The sequence below is a fragment of the Lytechinus pictus genome, chromosome 2 (assembly GCF_037042905.1).
Source record: "Lytechinus pictus isolate F3 Inbred chromosome 2, Lp3.0, whole genome shotgun sequence".
Taxonomy (NCBI): Eukaryota; Metazoa; Echinodermata; class Echinoidea; order Temnopleuroida; family Toxopneustidae; genus Lytechinus; species Lytechinus pictus.
The window spans coordinates 32,527,433-32,546,859 of record NC_087246.1 but is presented as its reverse complement, the minus strand read 5'-3'; the positions used below and the strand labels follow the sequence as shown (position 1 = coordinate 32,546,859).

The following is a 19,427-nucleotide window of genomic DNA, read 5'->3' as shown; positions in this document are numbered from 1 at the left end:
TTCCGTTGATAAGCCTTATACACTTAAAAGAGCTTTGAAAGATACTTGTATCTGTCGGAATTAAGTTTTTGCATATTGGCTTTCGTTTTTATGACCATGATCAGGCAAAATTACCTTAAGTAATTCTTATAAGGTACAGCTAACTTATATTCTAATTGGGAGCTACATGTCTTCAAAGAGGATTTCCAGTCTGCAAATTACATGACTAGAATAGAGTAAAATCAGGCAAACAGAACACTGAAGATTTCATCAAAATAGGACAAGGAATAACAAAGTTACTAAGTATCATGACAGTTCATTTTGGGCATTATTTAGTTGAAACAGTTCTATATGTACATGGCCTCATAAAATGTGCAATGAGCGAGCGATGACACTACCCCACTCTTTTTTTTTTGTATTTCTCTTCAGTTTGTCATCAAAGAATGTTTTAAAAAAAATAGGATCGACCAAAATTGCGTAAACCAATTGCAGCTGAAACTTATTTTGCTACAAGGGAGAAGATGTTTTAACGTATATGACAACGTTTATTTCCATTCCAACATTAGCCATTTGTTTCGTACATTTTGATATACAATTTAAAGCAGGAAAACATAACAGCAAATTTCTATGTACAATAATTATAATCAAAATTATCATATGAACAGGTTGGGAATGGAGGAGGCTGCTATAAGAAGCGAAGCTTGTCGGCTGCACCCTCCTAATGTCAATATTAGAAAAAGGTAAATGGGGATATGACATCATCAGCCCACCTATGCATATGCACGTCTTTCTTAAAATATCGCTGAACTTTAGTTCAATAAGTTCACTGTCTGCTCCTTGAAATTTTGCTCTCTATTTATGTATTTCGATATTATCATTACTCACTGCATAATCCAACTATATATGTAGGCTGGGTTTACATCAGCTTTTGGGAGAATTTATCAAATACGGATAGCTCTTGGGAACACACCGTTCATGCAGCAAAAGGAATGGTGTACTTGAGCTGATGTACAATGTGTTAATTGTGAACTTATAGGTGTCACAGGAACGTGTTTTAGACAAGAATTGCGCGTATGATCTGTTGCTGCAGCCTGCATGCATTGCTGATAAATGTCAACTTCTCATGAATTTATGAAATACAACTTTTTTAAAGATTTGCAAAACCAGGGCTCTGTCTTACAAAGAGTTACGATCGATCAAATCAATCGTAACTCTATGGAAATCCATCAGTGTCATAATTTCTTCTACAGGAAATTTGTAAGATGTCCTTGTAAACAAAGGAGAACACACCGAATTGTCAATAAATCAATGAATTTATTGATATACATTCATATCTAAAAATTTTATTTTAACAAACATGTATTTTATATGTTGACCTTGCTGGCCGTCCATAGTTGCGATTGATCAAATTAATCTCAATTCTTTGTAAGACGGGGCCCAGATGATACACTGAATTTTGTTTTATAGTCCCGAGTGATGAACAAAGTACTAATTCGCTGAATTTTTCAAGAGTTAATGCAAAATCACACCGGTTCTCGATTAAATGATGCAAGCATTTTTTTGTCGTTTGATTAATTTTTCAAGGAAAAATTATCTTACGTTGTGTGATTTTAATGAAACGAATAAAATGAATAATGGAAAATATCTTTGCATTGTCCGATTTTATTTATATTTCGCTCCGAACATCTACACTGTTAAAACTGTGTTAAAACTGACACCAGTTGGTCTTAATAGAGGACCACACCCTGAGGTGTTAAAATTACACCCTGTAGATTGAACACCAAAGAGTGTAAATGTAACAACCAAAGGTGTTGTAATAACACCTGTAGGTATTAAACTAACACTGTCAATTCAACACCGGTGTAAAATGACTGTCGTGGTCCTCTGTGCAAACCGGTTAACACCACAGTTTTTGCTGTGTACAGAATGTACAGAGAACTACGAAAATTCATAAATTAAAACAATCTCACTTTATTTGTCCATAAACACACGTTTCCGATCTACTGGCGTACAAATCAAGCAAATATTTTGATAGGAGTTTATTATGCACGATTTAATTCATAATCTGTTTCTGCATAGATTTGTTGATTATTTTACATTATTGACTATCGCTACAATCAAGGAACAAAAAAAAAAGCGAAATGTGAATCTTAACAACAAATTAGCGAAACAATATCAATTTCTTTTTTTACCCTATTTTAAGAAATTTATCTGCAAGTGATATAAATAAAAAACATCCGAAGCATAATATCTAGAAAATTGTTCAAAATAATGCTGTTGGAGGAATATAACTAATTAGATGCTTGTATACACTGCCTAAACAAGTACTTTCTGTACACTGTAAAAAAATATTGGGTAAAATCTTAACCAGCACAAGGGTAATTATGTTTCCAACCAATTTTTGGGCAGTATTTGACCCAATGCGGGAAGCATATTGTCCAGTAAGGTTACAAATAAGCAGCAATTACTTTAGAATGGGCAACATTTGCATCACACAGGATAAATAAAAATGCCCAAAAGAAATGCCCAATGTTTAATAATTACCCTCATGGAGCATTTTTACCCAATATTTTTTAGAGTGCATAATTTTGGTGAATACAGAAGATATATGTATACTGTTAATTTTTGAAATACGTTCGTTAAAGATGACAATTATCTGAACCAATAATAAGTAGAATTAATACTGAAGATGATGATTGTACTTACTGACATTAGCTGAAATTATTGTTTTAAATTATTAATACTATTGCATTATATATTGGGGCTAACCTCGATTAGTATTTTACCAGTATTTCACCTCATTACTATTTACTAAATGGTTACATAATGTGATGCATCGTTTCATGGAAATGAAGTTGACAATCTGGTCTATTAAAAAGTCGACGAAAATGGTTCTTTGCAATAAAAGATATGGCAATTGGATGTATTTCAGCAGTGTTCAATATAATTATCCAGGGACAGAAAGAGACATTTGGAGGGAGAGACAGGGATACAGAGAAGAAAAGACAGAAAAAAAAGTTTATAGAGGAAGAGAGAGAGAGAGAGAGAGAGGGGGGGGAGGGGTGATAATAATTTCTGATGCCAAGCAAAGCTTCTTGAATTTATTCAAAACAAATGTTATGAAGAAAATTTATTTCTCGTAGCTATCCCTCCTTGCATACAAGACTTCGTGGACTTCATCAAAGGTTGGGTTAAGACGATTCTTCACCCGATCTACGAAAGCTCTGAGCTTCGGTCGCCCCTCTGTGACGTCACGTCCGTTTATGGTATTTTGCATCATCTGATCGTTGAAAAAAAGTAAATTAACAATAACTATGCATAATAGTGCCTATTTGTTAAGAAATATTATTTATTGTAAAATTATATATGTCCAACTTAGCCCTTACCCAGGGGCGGATCCAGGATTTTTCGAAGGGGGGGGGGCACATTTTCCCGAGGAAAAATTTGACGAGCAAAAAAAAAATGAAAAAAAGGGTCTTCACTTTCAAAGGAGGGGACACTTCTGTTTTAACGGCATTTTATATTACGAATTTTAATTGTGCCTCTTAAAAGGGGGAGGGGCACGGGCCGGCTGTGCCCCCCTGGATCCGCCAGTGATCTTACCGATGTCACACCGGGGTATACATTTAATGTGAAATTGTGCACCTTTCATTAAAGGGAAGAAGGTGCAAATTGCAACCTACAAGGCTCCCAGTATATGGCACTGGTCCACAGTAAGTTATCAGGAAAAAAATCACATAAAAAGGGGAAAATAGAAACTATTTTTCTTGGAGTGAAGAGGTTTGAATTTAACCATTACTTAATTTGCTTTTATGCGATTCATATATGGGAGGCTATTTAATCACTTAATGAGCATACATGATGATGTTTATAAATGAAATATGCAATTAACGTATAGTATGTTACTTTTTTTTATAGATTACTTCATGTAAACAAAAATCTTCAGATGACCCCAAAATATTGCTCTTTGCATGACAAACTCCAAAATATTTCCCTGTTGGCATTTCTATGTATTATATCGTTCTAGCAATATTCAATGACATTTTCAGCATATTTTCTGCCCATTTACAAAAAAAATTAATTAACAGCCTAATAGATTTTGGTGGTACACTTTTTTTCTATTTGTTGTTGCCGTTTTACCTCGGAAACGGCAAGCACATCCGCCACAGAGATGTCAACTCCGACCAACCAGTCATTGTCCTGTAAGAAAGCATTCTCCAGCTTATCAAGTTGTTTGGTCAAATTCTCTGTATCTCTTTTCAACCTTTCCTCCGATGCATGCTCTTTCCCTTCCGAAAACAATGGGATGAGAACCTGTATTAAAAAGAACATTAAAAATATCGACTTGTTGAATCAAACACTGCTATTAGCATATCACTTCCGTTCTTCTTCTTCTTCTTCTTCTCCTTCTTCTGCGGGTTTTGTTATTAGTTGACTCTTTACCAATTCACCGAGGAAGGGGACTAGACCTTTGCTGGGCCCTGATGAACAGACTAGTCTGCTGTGCAAACCCTTCACTCTGGCTAGTTAAGGGTCTGAATGTGCAGCCTATTCATGCCTTGTATACCGAAGGCCCTTCTCGCTCATGAATTGAATTGAAACAGCAAGTTTTGTATGTGCTAGTCTTTGCGTGGAGACACACTTATTGATCAAATATTTAATCAGGGTCTGCGCCTGCAGACTATGAACAGACAGCTACGATGAATAACCATTCCCCTGCTCAAACAAAAGTGATTTACGCACAAGCAAGTGGGCCCCTTCTATGAAGCCTTAGACCGATGTGTTTTAATTTTCAGTCCACACCCCCCCCCCCCCATGACTGTGTAACCGAAAATCCAGAAAGATGGAAAACTCTTAATAGTGCTTTTCACCTCACTGATGAAGATTCCACAACATCCCCCTCTTGTTCCTGTATGATGAAATGCCATGTATTCATCAACTCTGGCTCTTTTCTCCAGATCCTTCGGGTACCAGTGGTCAGGGACTAGGTCTGCATACTTGGTCGCCAGGTACTTGATAATCGCCACTCTGCAAAAAAACGATATTTCAGTATTTCTTTGTGGGTATGTGCGTAAATGTATATTTCTTTGTGTCTCCTTTTTAACAGAGCAACTGAACTGAGCATTCTGTAATGATTTAATTAAAACACCATTGCACGGATTATCTTTATCATAATTAATTTTGGCATAATCATCTGTTTACGTTATCACCATGATTACCAGTATCGTCATTGATATTTTATTTTTTGCCAATAGTAATTATTGGACCTCATTAATGTGTCGTTTCACCATTTGAACGTCGTCATCATTGAAACAAAATAATATATATTTTGTAATCATCCCCCTTTATCAAAGAAACAAGAAATGTGAGTAGCACGAAGAAAAATACGATAATAGATCTTACGTTTCTCCCAGGCTGAAGTCACCATCTTGGATAGCTGGAACAGTGCAGAGAGGGGTTATCTTTACAAAGTCAGGTTTCCTATGTTCTCCTGAAAAACGGAATCACAAACAAAATTATGAATAGATGAATGAATTCATAAATAATTTTTGTTAAACGGGTTAATAGAAATTAGTTTTTTATGAATTAAAACATTGGGTTTCATAGTGAGTGTCGGTGCAAGATTCGGAAAGTTTCTTCCTCTCTTCTTCATGTTCTTGTCTTTCTTGTTATTTTTCTTTACACACTCTTAGAAAATATTGGGCAACATACTGTCCACACGTCAATGGGTTAAAACTTTATCCAATTCTGTGTAGTTTTAAACCAATAATGTGTGCTTTGGGTGGAAACTACACAGTATTGGTTGAAAACTACCCAGAATTTGATAAATTTTGTAACCAATTGTTGTGTGGTCGACAGTATGTTGCCCAACATTTTAAAAGTGTAGATAAGTCTTTAATATGCTCTCCTTGTCATTTTGTAGATTATTTTTTTAAATGTTATTTTCCTTTGATCTATACTATTTCTAAGAATGCTTTTAATATGAGACTGTCCTCTACAAACTCGACTTTTATTTTTTTAGCAGCCTCCTCCATCCCCAACCTGTTGCATACTTGTCCTGACTATTTTGTACTCAAGTTTTGCATTTAGTGTATTATAAAGATCGGTAGAAGATGACTTATTGTGATGGTTGGAAATGGAAGTAAACGCGATGAGATGAAATTATTATAAATCAATAATTTAACAAAAGACCGAATATTTGAGAAAGAATGAATGAACAAGCAAAGCCAGGATATTTTTGAGCATGTACAAACATGAAAAAGGGCAGTACCTCGGAGAAAAAGATGATTCAACTGAAGTTAAGCTCCCCAAAACTAATGGATGTTTCATACAGGTGCAAGTGACATTTTATAGCAAACATGACTTGCAAATTTTGTTTGCTTACTAACTTTATTTACATGTGGATAATAATGATTGTTCAAAGCACGACTATTGACTCAAGAAGAAAAGGCAAACATGCAGGCCTATTTAATCTGCTGATAATAAAGAAAACTTGAGAGGCATTTGAACAAACTTGGATGACTTCAATATAATTTCACCCCCTCCCCCATCAAAAAAGATCGTACGTACGGTATTATAGATGCTGCCAAAAAATACGTGACCAAAACGTTGATCCAAAAAGGTCAATCCCATGGATGCCTGCCCCCCCCTCCAGAAAAATTACCTCTTTTTAATAGTTAATGGAATGCAAAGGTAAATTTATGTTGTACTATTATGACTGGCCTGATGAGGAGGGAGAAGGTAGTTCCATTGACCAGTGGATATCATGCATATCCATGGGGGGTTTAAAACATACACTGAACACGTATTTTCAATGATCTAAAAACACACCACTTACAAGTACAGTATAGTGTGAAACGCTACCCTCCAAAAGTATATTGGTTACGCACCCCGCCCTTAACAATAGCTATAAAAGAACCCCGAACTAAGCAAGTATTGGGTAAGAAATGATATCCTTCCCCCCCCAAAAAAAAAAAAAAATAATAATAAATAAATAAAATACGAAGAATTTTTATTCTGGAAAGTAGAAAGATACCATATTCCCAACAAAGAGCATCACTGCTCTGTTCCATGTAAGTCTTGTGCATTTCACTCGCAATACACCCCATTCTGCATTCTTACATTAAGATTGTATTATTAAATATAATTCGTGATTGTTTTCCACGGTTGCCACGCAGTCAAACTAAATAATGGCAACCCCAGCAGCCTTCTTGAATCATTGTGTTATAGAAAATACGACTTTGTATTGTTAAATATTTTGTAATGAAATATGTATTTTCTTTGTTAATTTGTATGAAATTGAAAGGTTGCAGAAACAATAAGTGAAATGAAAATAACATAAATCGACTCGGGGTAAATCGCGGGGTAAATCGGACCCTAAACGCGTAATGCTGGCAAAAAGGTACCCTTTTTAATATATTCTTATTCCTTCATACCCTTGTAGATCAAACCCTAATCACGTAGGTTGCCGCAATATGTATCCCTTTTCCAGCATGGGAGTGTTTCTGATACCCTGATTCTTGAAAATGATATAATTTTTTGCGCGTTTTTTGACAATTTGGTATCCACATGTCAATGGGAATGCCCCCCCCCCCCTCTCCCATCCCGGGATGGATTGATCCCTTCTTGATGGCAACATGGCTCGAAATAAAAGGTTTACAACTAGGACTGACAGATCACAACGACGATGTCCTATACCGTTCTCTAGGAATGACCAAAACACTTCTGCCATCTGCTTACTAATCATGCTAATGGCACAGTCACGCATTCGATACCAAATTCGGGCCAGAACCACCAATCCTATTTTTAATGAAATCCTTTCGGTTTGGTTGATGTGACTATAGCATTATTACTGCAGTCACACCATGCAAAGCGACGTCAAACTCACAGATATAGTATATTAGAAACAAGGCTAGCTTTGATCGATTTCGAGTCAACTTCGTCAGTACAACTGCGAAATTACATGTATACATCAGGTTTACTCTTCATATTTCCAGTCTTACAATCATAGTAGTATGATTATCGATATATATGAGAAAGTGGTACATCTGACCAGAGATGTTTAGGATTAACACAATCTTTAATCGTTAATCATTTTATGAAGTACCTTTGACATCGATAATGTCAACAAAAGTGTTAGAATCCCTTGGAAATACGTAAGAAAATTTAATTATAATGCTTACCAGCCTTCAAATTTACTTTCTCAATTTCGAACGGGATTTTGGTGTTCTTGAGGAAGATGACAAGAGCGCGGCAAGGCTGCGAAAGGAGATCGACGTAAACCTTGACAACCATGGTTAATCTTGATCGTGGCAAAAGTGCTATAACTGAGTGTCTCCGGATTAATTGCTCGCAATCAAGCCTTCGAATGTGGATGGAAAAGAACAATTCCAGAATATGACACTGCTATGGACTCTCTTGTCTTTGTCGCAGTGATAAAGATATTTATCTTCTGAAGAGAAACGGGCTCGTGAACGATATTGACCTTTATAAAGTAAACAAATTACGTGAAAATATTGACAATACATCCTCAAATCAATGGCGTATCAAAGGGCTTTGCAAGATACCCTGGGCGCTATACATTCAGGGGTTGCAAAAGGCAAAGGTGAAGGGGGGGGAGACCGACGAAGGGCAAAGGGAGGATGGCGAAGAAGCAACAATAGTATTCCCAAGAAAAACTAAAGAAGCTAAACGCTATTAATCTCCCTTCGTTTTTTCAGCGATACTCCTGGCGTCAGGTATGTGGTTTCAGCACTCGCCCCCACCCGACCAGCGTGGTTTCCCCTCAATACGCATTCGATCATGGAATACTTAAAACAAAAGAAGGAAAGAAATCACTGGTTATGGATCGTTTGCGCACAGTTTGAGTTCGATCCAGGTAGGTGGGGTTTAGAGAAGGAGGTGTCCAAAATTTTGCTGACCTTTATTTCTTAGTTCATTCTTAACGAATTATTTGCCGAGATCGAAGGTTGATAATGAATTAATATTTGGAGGTCTATCAATGAGAGTGTATTGTGTATTCAAATGGCTGACTTTGAACCCTGAATCGTGATACCATTGCCTGTGTCTGAAAATGAGACTTTATTTCGACTTGCACCTTAGGCTACCATTGAGAAATTTATTCAGCATAAATTCTAGTCAATATACATATTTTGTTAAAATATATGTTAGTGTGTTACTTTTGAAAGTAACGCACGATAGTTTTCTATACAGTGTATCAATATGAGCTCCAGCAACAGGATCAGTTTTGCGGAAGACAACACCTTTACTTGGTTATCCCATTCGCAAAAGGGAGACAATAATCCAGATTTGTATATATTGTGGTGTGTTGTGTCGTCTTGTGTTGTCCTTTTTCGTTTTATGTTTTTTTTTTTTTACTCAGAAATGGTAATACGATTACGTTTTTTTTCTCTATGTCAATATGTTTGATTCTTTCAATAGAAACAAAAATACAAAAAAAAGGATAAGACTTGGTAACACACAGTTCATGTGGCAAAAGGAATGGTGTACTTGAGCTGATGTACAATGTGTAAATTGGGAACGGAAATGTGTCACAAGAACGTGTTTTATAGACAAGAATTGCGCGTAGATCTGTTGCTGCATGCATTGCTGATAAATGTCAACTTCTCATGAATTTATGAAATACAAACAACTGTTTTAAAGATTAGCCCAGATGATACACTGAATTTTGTTTTATAGTCCCGAGTGATGAACAAAGTACTAATTCGCTGAATTGTTTAATAGTTAATGCAAAATTACAGCTGTTCTCGATTAAATGATGCAAGCATTTTTTTGTTGTTGTTTGATTAATTTTTGAAGGAAAAATTATTTGACGTTTTGTGAATTAAAAACGATAATGAAACGAATCAAATGAACAATGGAAAATGACTTTTGCATTGTCCGACTTTATTTACATTTCGCTCTTAATCAAACAGAAAAAATAACATGTACAGAATGAACAAAGAACTAAGAAAATTCATATATGTAAACAATCTCACTTCATTTGTCCATAAACACACGTTCCCGCTTTACTGGCGTACAAATCAAAGTAATGTTTTGATAAGAGTGTATTATGCACGATTTAATTCATAATCTGTTTCTGCATAGATTTGTTGAATATTTTACATTATTGACTATCGCTACAATCGCTACAATAAAGGGGGAAAAGCAAAATGTGAATCTTAACAATAATTTGGCGAAACAATATCAATTTCTTTTTCTGACCCTATTTCATGACAATTTAACTCCAAGCGATATAAGAAATATCCAAAGTCGCAGAATATCTTGAAAATTGTTCAAATAATGCTATTGGAGGAATATAACTAATTAGATGTATACACTGACTAAACAAGCAATTTCTGGACACTGTAAATAAATACTGGGTAAAAATTTTAACCAGTATTTTGACCAATGCGGGAAGCATATTGTCCAATAAGGTTAACAAATAAGCAGCAATTACTTTAGGATGGGCAAAATTTTCATCACACTGGATAAATAAAAATGCCCAAAAGAAATGCCCAATGTTGGTTGGACACATAATTTCCCTCATGGAGCATTTTTACCCAATATTTTTTAGAGTGCATAATTCTTGTGAATACAGAAGGTATATGTATTCTGTTAATTTTTGGAATACGTTCGTTAAAGATGACAATTATCTGAACCAATAATAAGTAGAATTAATACTGAAGATGATGATTGTACTTATTGACATTATATTGTTTTAAAGGGATGGTCCGGGCTGAAAATATTCATATCTTAATACATAGAGTAGAATTCACTGAGCAAAATGCTGAAAATTTCATCGAAATCGGATAACAAATAATAAAGTTATTGAAGTTTAAAGTTTAGCAATATTTTGTGAAAACAGTCGTCATGAATATTCATTAGATGGGCTGATGATGGCGCTCGTATCCGGATATCTACCCCCTGGACATCCATCCCCCGGACATCCACCACCCGGACATCCACCCCCCGGACATCCACCCCCTTAGGACATCTACCCCCTAGGACAAGTACCCCCTAGGACATCTACCCCCCGGACATCTACCCCCCGGACATCTACCCCCCGGACATCTACCCCCCGGACAATTACCCCCCGGACATCTACCCCCCGGACAATTACCCCCCGGACATCTACCCCCCGGACATCTACCCCCGGACAATTACCCCCCGGACATCTATCCCCCGGTCATCTACCCCCCGGACATCTACCCCCCCGGACATCTACCTCTTGGACATCTACCCCCCGGACATTTACCCCCCGTATCCAAAATATCCGTGAGTAGATGCCCGGGGGTAGCCTGTCTGGGGGGGGGTAAATGTCCAGGGGGTAAATGTCCGGGGGGTAGATGTCCGGGGGGTAAATGTCCTGGGGGTACTTGTCCGGGGGGTAAATGTCCGGGGGGGTAGATGTCCTAGGGGGTAGATGTCCGGGGGGTAGATGTCCGGGGGGTACTTGTCCTAGGGGGTAGATGTCCTAAGGGGGTGGATGTCCGGGGGGTGGATGTCCGGGTGGTAGATGTCCGGGGGGTGGATGTCCAGGGGGTAGATGTCCTAGAATCGATGTCACATCTCCACTTTCCGTTTTCTTATGTTATTACATAAAATCATATTTTTTTCATTATTTCATACTTGTGTGAATAATATGTCTCTTTTATAATGAAATAAGTTGCAGCAATAAATATCTAATGCACTAAATCAATTGTCAATTTAATTTTTCTAGTTCTTGGAGGAAAAAATTTACTAAACGATTTCATATGTGACGCAGCGTTTCATGAAAATGAAGTTGACAATCAGGTCTATTAAAAAGTCGACGAAAATGGTTCTTTGCAATATAAGAAGATATGGCAATTGGATGTTAGTAAACAAATGTATCAGGCTTTGAGAAAGTATAGTGGAATTATTTATCCGAGGTTGGTCTGGCAATTACTATTTCTCCCTGAGGGGCGAAGCCCCGAGGGAAATTTAGTAGTTTTGCCAGTTCAACCGAGGATTAATAATTCCCACTATGCTTTCGAATGAAACGCCTGATATATTTGTTTTATATCCTACTTTTAATAATTTATAACCAAAATCTATGCGCTGAGCATGCAAAGTCCTGTTACTTGCGTTGAATTACCTACTTTTCTCCGAGCCACGGCGCTCAGCGGAACGCAGATTAGTGTCTGCGCTGACGCATCGCGCTGGACTTGCGCGCCCGGGAGAGAGAGCGCGCAAGCCGGTGCGCCGAGATATCCAGTTTTGTGAAATAATGACGTCATAATATTGGTTTATCCAAAAATATATCGAGGTCTGACGTCACGCAACATCATAGTTGAAATATATTAGGTCACATGATGCTACTTGAACCAATCACTATACAGGATTTACTCTATGTAGGATATAATTATATAATATTGACTGGTCTTGAGGGGAACATCAAATATATTGCCAGCAAAAGAATCATATTGGCCCGAGTTTTTAGACGAGGGCAATATGGGTCTTTTAAGGGCAATATATTTGATGTTCCCCGAAAGAAGGGCAGTCAATATTTTTATTATCATCCAAATCAGATATCTAGAGCAAAAATCATGATAACAGTGATATCTTTTAAGAATAGAGTTCTGTTGTGTCATGATAATATCAGTGTCTAGGCTCTGCACTTTACCATTATGACGTACTTGCAAGCGCCCAGATCCAGCGTTGTCTTTATTATGACGTAGATCGTTGGTGCGCGGAACATTATGAAGCGTATCACTTCATTCGCATCCTCAAAGGCCCGGATGTGAGACCAGGGAAAATATAAAGGTATATTTTGCGTCGTCTCTGCATGCAAAGTCAATACGCGCATTGAGACCGAGGAAAATACAAACAATATACCTATCCCTTCCTGATAATAATAAAATACAGGGAAATACGGTTTTGTAAATGACCAGCTCAGATGTCTGATACGGGTGATAATATATAATATTTCACAGTGTTTAATATATCCAGGGACAGAAAGATGGATTTGGAGGGAGAGACGGGGAGAGAGAGATAAAAAGACAGAAAGTTTATAGAGGAAGAGAGAGAGAGAGGGGGGAGTGGTGAGAATAATATTTCAGTTTCAGTTCAGTTTAGTTTATTTCACTTCCATTTTCTGATAATAAACATAACAAACATATATATACATATGTATGAAGATACAAAACAGAATAAGTGTCATAAGAATACTTCAATAATCAATTAACAGATTCGTAGGAAATAGATGGAATGTATACAATTTTTTGTTCAAGATACATTTTGATTAGACAAATTATAGATTATTTGATGCCAAGCAAGTCTTCTTGAATTCAAAACATATTTTATAAAGAAAATTTATTTCTTGTAGCTATCCCTCCATGCATACAAGGCTTCGTGGACTTCATCAAATGTTGGGTTAAGACGGTCCTTCACCCGATCTACGAAAGCTCTGAGCTTCGGTCTCTCCTCTGTGACGTCACGTCCGTTTACGGTATTTTCCATGATCTGATCATTGAAAAAAGGTAAATAAACAATAACTTTGCATAATAGTGTCTGTATTTGTTAAGAAAGATTATTTATTGTAAAATTATATATGTCCAACTTTGCATAGCCCTTACCCAGGGACGGATCCAGGATTTTTTAAAGGGGGGGGGGCACCTTTTCTCGATGAAAAATATGACAAGCCCCCCAAAAGGGGGGCACTTCTGTTTTAACAGCATTCTTATATTGCAAATGTTAATTGTGCCTCTCAAAAGGGGGAGGGGCACGGGCCAGCTTTGCCCCCCCCCCCCCCCGGATCCGCCAGTGATCTTACCGATGTCTCACCGGGGTATACATTTAATGTGAAATTGTGCACCTTTCATTAAAACGAAGAAGGTGCAAAATTGCAACTTACAAGGTTCCAAGTATATGGCACTGGTGCACAGTAAGTTATTTCGGTATTAAAAAAAAACATTGCACATAGCAGCCTTACGGCTGAATTGCGTACAGTTTACAAAAATGATTGATACATACAATACACATACAATAGTTGATAAAAATATAAGATATTGAAATAAGACATAAATAACCAAACTCTGATCTAGATTGAATGAATATTGGTAATAGGATTTCACAAATGAATTTACTAATGAAAGTATTTGCATGACAAAGTCCAAAACATTTCCATGTTGGCTTTTCTATGTATTATATCGTGCTTGAAATATTCAATGACATTTTCATCATATTTCCTCCCCCTTTTTAAAATTAGATTAACAGCCTAATAGATTTTGGTGGTATATCTTTGTTTAGTTGTTGTTGCCGTTTTACCTCGGAAACGGCAAGCACATCCGCCACAGAGATGTCATCTCCGACCAACCAGTCATTGTCCTGTAAGAAAGCATTCTCCAGCTTATCAAGTTGTTTGGTCAAATTCTCTGTATCTCTTTTCAACCTTTCCTCCGATGCATGCTCTTTCCCTTCCGAAAACAATGGGATGATAACCTGTATTAAAAAGAACATTAAAAAATCGACTTGTTGAATCAAACACTGCTATTAGCTTATCAATTCTGTTCTGGAGTTTGAATTCGCCAAAGATAACACTGTTATTTAATGCGAAGGTATGCGTGTGTGGGGGTGTTCGGGCGAGTGTATGTGTGTGCGTTGAGTATATTGTTTTTATGTATAAAAATAAGATATTCTGAGAGGATGGCTTTTTAACTTGAACTGTGCTATTAAAGTGAAATTCATTAATACTCAAATTTTTAAATTTCTTTTGCATTTTTATTTATATTTATGCATTCATATATCTTTAAAATATTTTCATCTATATTTTTATAATATATTTTTCTTCTTCTCCTTCTTCTTCATAATCTTCTTCTTCTCCTTCTCCTCCTCTTCCTTCTTCTTCTTCTTCTTCTTTTTTTTTTATTGGGGGGGTGGGGGCATAATCTTCTATAGGTTTTACGAAACTGTGTAGAGGCATCGTGCGGGCTTTGTAAATAGTTGACTCTTAATTAATTCACCGAGGAAGGGGACTGGATCTGGATAGTCTGCTGTGCAAACCCTTCACTCGAGTTAAGGAGTTAAGGGTCTGACTGCGCAGCCAACTCATGTCTTATGTACTGAAGGCCCTCTCGCTCATGAATTGAATTGAAACAGCAAGTTTTGTATGTGCTAGTCTTTGCGTGGAGACACACTTATTGATCACAGTTTCAATCAGGGTCTGCGCCTGCAGACTATGAACAGACATCTACGATAAATAACCATTACCCTACCCAAACAAGTGGACCCCTTCTGGTCCAGTGTGCTTAAATTTTCAATCCACCCCCCCCCCCCCTCATGTGTAAACCGAAAATCCAGATAGATGGAACACTCTTAATGGTGCTTCTCACTTCGCTGATGAAGATTCCACAACATCCTCCTCTTGTTCCTGTATGATGAAAGGCCATGTATTCATCAACTCTGGCTCTTTTTTCTAGATCCTTCGGGTACCAGTGGTCAGGGACTAGGTCTGCATATTTTGTTGCCAGGTATTTGATAATCGCCACTCTGCAAAAAACACACGATAATCCAGTAATTCTTTGTGGTTAGTGCGTAAATGTATATTTCAGAGCAACTGAACTGAGCATTCTGTAATGATTTAATTAAAAACACCATTGCACGGATTATCTTTATCATAATTAATTTTGGCATAATCATCTGTTTACGTTATCACCATGATTACCAGTATCGTCATTGATATTTTATTTTTTGCCAATAGTAATTATTGGACCTCATTAATGTGTCGTTTCACCATTTGAACGTCGTCATCATTTAAACAAAATAATATATATTTTGTATTCATCCTTTATCAAAGAAACAAGAAATGTGAGTAGCACGTAGAAAAATACGATAATAGATCTTACGTTTCTCCCATGCTGAAGTCACCATCTTGGATAGCCGGTACGGTACAGAGAGGGGCTATCTTTACAAACTCAGGTTTCCTATGTTCTCCTGAAAAACGGAATCACAAACAAAATTATGAATAGATGAATGAATTCATAAATGATTTTTGTTAAACGGGTTAATAGAAATTAGTTATTTATAAATTAAAACATTGGGTTTCATAGTGAGTGTCGGTGCAAGATTCGGAAAATTTCCCCCTCTCTTTTTCATGATCTTATCTTTCTTGTTATATTTCTGGACACCATTCATTTAACTACACTCTTAGAAAATGTTGCACAACATAATTACTGTCCACACAACAATTGGTTAAAACTTTATCCAATTCTGGGTAGTTTTAAACCAATAATGTGTGCTTTGGGTGAAAACTACACAGTATTGGTTGAAAACTACCCAGAGTTGGATAAATTTTGTGACCAATTGTTGTGTGGACAGTCTGTTGCCCAACATTTTAAGAGTGTAGATAAGTCTTTAATATGCTCTTCTTGTCATTTTGTAGATTTTTTAATTTTTTCTAATTTGATCTTTACTATTTTAAGAATGCTTTTAATATGAGACTGTCCTCTACAAACTCGACTTTTAATTTTTAGCAGCCTCCTCCATCGCCGACCTGTTGCATACTTGTCTTGACTATTTTGTACTCAATTTTTGCATTAATTTATAAAGATTGATAAAAGATGACTTATTGTGATGGTTGGAAATGGAAGTAAACGAGATGAGATGAAATGAAATTATTATAAATCGATGATTTAACAAAAAGACAGAATATTTGAGAAAGAATGAATAAACGAGCCAGAATATTATTGAGCATGTACAAACATGAAAAAGGGCAGTATACCTCGGGGAAAAAAATTGAATCACGTTAAGCTCCAAAAACCAATGAATTTTTCATACAGGTGCAAGTGCCATCTTAGAGCAAATATGACTTGCAATTTTTGCTTGTTTACTAACCTTATTTAAATGTGGATAATAATGATTGTTCAAAGCACGACTATTGACTCAAGAAGAAAAGGCAAACATGTAGGCCTATTTAATCTGCTGATAATAAAGAAAAGAGGAAACTGGGATAACCTCTATATCATTTCACCCCTCCCCCATGAAAAAAAAATTTACGTACGGCCTTAGATGCCGCCAAAAAATATGTGACCAAAAAGTTGAGCCAAACGGTAAACCCCTTGGATGCCCCCCTCTCCAGAAAAATTACCTCTTTTTTAACAGTTATGAAATGGAAAGGGAAATTTATGTTGAACAATCATGACTGGCCTGATGAGGGGGGAGGGGGTAGTTCCATTGACCAGTGGATATCATGAATATCCATGGGGGTTTTAAAACATACCCTGAACAAGTAGTTTCAATGATCTGAAAACGCACCCCTTAACAAGTTTAGTATTGTTAAGCGCTACCCTAAAAAAGTATTGGTTACGAACCCCGCCCTTAACAATAGCTATAAAAGAACCCCAAACTTAACAAGTATTGGGTAAGAAATGATATCCTTCTCCCCCCCCCAAAAAAAAAAAAATATATATATATATAAAATGAATAAATAAAATACGAAGAATTTTTATTCTGGAAAGTAGAAAGATACCACATTCCCAACATTCAAACTCACAGATATAGTATAATGTAATTTGAAACAAGGCTAGCTTTCGAGTCGACTTCGTAAGTACAACTGCAAAATTACATGTATACATCAGGGACCCGTCTTACAAAGAGTTGCGATTGATCTCATCTATCGCAACTATGGAAAGCCAGCAACGTCAACATCTAAAATACATGTTTGTTCAAAATAATTACTAGAAATGATGTATATTCATACATTAACTGTTTTCTTGACAATTCAGTATGCTTCTTTTTGTTTTCAACGGATATCAAACAAATCTCCGAAAGAAAAAATTATGACATAGTTGGATTTCCATAGAGTTACGATTGATTGGATCAATCGTAACTCTTTGTAAGACGGGTCCCTGGTCTACTCTTCATACTTCCAGTCTTACAATCATAGTAGTATGATTATCGATATGAGAAAGTGGTACATCTGACCAGAGATGTTTAGGATTAACACAATCTTTAATCGTAAATCATTTTATGAAGTACCTTTGACATCGATAATGTCAACAAAAGTGTTAGAATCCCTTGGAAATACGTAAGAAAAATTAATTATAATGCTTACCAGCCTTCAAATTTACTTTCTCAATTTCGAACGGGATTTTGGTGTTTTTGAGGAAGATGACAAGAGCGCGGCAAGGCTGCGAAAGGAGATCGACGTAAACCTTGACAACCATGGTTAATCTTGATCGTCGGAAAAGTGCTATAACTGAGTGTCTCCGGATTAATTGCTCGCAATCGAGGCTTCGAATGTAGATGGAAAAGAACAATTCCAGAATATGACACTAGACTCTCTTGTCTTTGTGTGTTGGAAGCTCCTTGGTCGCAGTGATAAAGATATTTATCTCCTGAAGAGAAACGGGCTCGTGAACGATATTGACCTTTATAAAGTAAACAAATTACATGAAAATATTGACAATATATCCTACATGGCGTATCAAAGGTCTTGGCAAGAGGGCATGTAGGCCTATACCATGGACGCTATACATTCAGGGGTTGCAAAAGGAAAAAGTGAGGGGAGCAAGGGAAAGCTGGCGAAGAAACTACATTTATTCCCAAGAAAAACTAAAGAAGCTAAACGCAATAAATCTCTCCTTTTTTCAATGCGTACTCTTGGCGTCAGAAAAAAAGAAAACACGGATTACTACGGATCGTTTGCGCTCAGTTTGAGTTCGATCTAGGTAGGTGGGGTTAAGAAGGAGGTATCCCAAATTTTGCTGACCTTTACTTTTTTATTTTATTCTTTACGAATTATTTACAGAGATCGAAGGTTAATAGTAAATTAACATTTGGAGGCCTATGAATGAGCGTGTATTGTGTATTCAAACGGTTGACTTTGAACCCTGAATCGTGATACCATTGAATGCTCTCTGAAGACGAGTCTATGGGTCGGATGCATAAAAGTAGCAATTGCCTTTTCTAGGCTTTTGCTTGGCTCTTGCTTTATTCCGTATATGCATAAAAGTGAGCGAGCAAATGTTTTTGCTAGTAAGTTTAAACAATCGCTTACGCTGACTGCTAGCATTTTCTTGATGATTTAGCTTTTGCAAAAAGCGTATTCATAAGGCTAACATATTTCGCTTGTGAGTTTAAGCACTTGCTTGGGTTTTTTTCAAGCTCCGTCAGGGCAGCTTGAGCGTTTGCTTGATCAGAGCGTTAGCGGTTTTTTTTTAAATATTTGTTTATGCACCTGAGAGAGAACCCCAAGGTGTACAGTAGCATGCGTGTACATGTCTTATTCCTAGTAAGTGCAAACCAAATGCCAAATTTATAAATTTATCAAAAAGAAAGCATGTAAGTTTGACACCATGTATAGCAGTGTATAGTAAGATGTTATAGAAGCGGTAATTTTCACTGCCACACGTACACCTTTGCGTTCGAGTCCTGCCTTTCTGTGAGTCGTGTTTGCACCCGTGCAGCGTGACGTTCAAACCATTAGC

General features: G+C 36.8%; 2 protein-coding genes across 3 annotated transcripts; both read right to left on the bottom strand.

Annotated features, from left to right (window-relative positions):
* Positions 1–1,926: 1,926 nt before the first annotated feature.
* LOC129272689 (glutathione S-transferase theta-1-like) lies at positions 1,927–8,855 on the bottom strand. 2 transcript variants are annotated; one of them, XR_010297501.1, is made up of 6 exons: positions 8,163–8,850; positions 5,383–5,470; positions 4,851–5,007; positions 4,120–4,293; positions 2,579–3,259; positions 1,927–2,341 (listed from the first exon to the last, which is right to left on the bottom strand). XR_010297501.1 is itself a non-coding variant. In XM_054909804.2 (5 exons), exons 1-5 carry the CDS (start codon positions 8,272–8,274, stop codon positions 3,110–3,112), a joined length of 681 nt encoding a protein of 226 aa, XP_054765779.2. In that variant the 5' UTR covers positions 8,275–8,855; the 3' UTR covers positions 1,927–3,109. The 2 variants fall into 2 exon arrangements, 1 of the variants encoding a protein (XP_054765779.2); XM_054909804.2 differs by having other exon boundaries at positions 1,927–3,259; positions 8,163–8,855.
* Positions 8,856–11,597: 2,742 nt separating this feature from the next.
* On the bottom strand, positions 11,598–18,655 carry LOC129272700 (glutathione S-transferase theta-1-like). The gene is made up of 5 exons (XM_054909812.2): positions 18,053–18,655; positions 15,846–15,933; positions 15,333–15,489; positions 14,269–14,442; positions 11,598–13,464 (listed from the first exon to the last, which is right to left on the bottom strand). Exons 1-5 carry the CDS (start codon positions 18,162–18,164, stop codon positions 13,315–13,317), a joined length of 681 nt encoding a protein of 226 aa, XP_054765787.1. The 5' UTR covers positions 18,165–18,655; the 3' UTR covers positions 11,598–13,314.
* Positions 18,656–19,427: the final 772 nt, after the last annotated feature.

Coding starts and splice junctions, on each gene's coding strand:
- LOC129272689 (XM_054909804.2), bottom strand. CDS start 8,274: ATGGTTGTCAAGGTTTACGTCGATCTCCTTTCGCAGCCTTGCCGCGCT. Junction 5,471..8,162: donor GAAAGTAAATTTGAAGGCTG/GTAAGCATTATA, acceptor TCCGTTTTTCAG/GAGAACATAGGAAACCTGAC. Junction 3,260..4,119: donor ATGTGCTTGCCGTTTCCGAG/GTAAAACGGCAA, acceptor TTCAACGATCAG/ATGATGCAAAATACCATAAA.
- LOC129272700 (XM_054909812.2), bottom strand. CDS start 18,164: ATGGTTGTCAAGGTTTACGTCGATCTCCTTTCGCAGCCTTGCCGCGCT. Junction 14,443..15,332: donor GTGGAATCTTCATCAGCGAA/GTGAGAAGCACC, acceptor TTTTTAATACAG/GTTATCATCCCATTGTTTTC. Junction 13,465..14,268: donor ATGTGCTTGCCGTTTCCGAG/GTAAAACGGCAA, acceptor TTCAATGATCAG/ATCATGGAAAATACCGTAAA.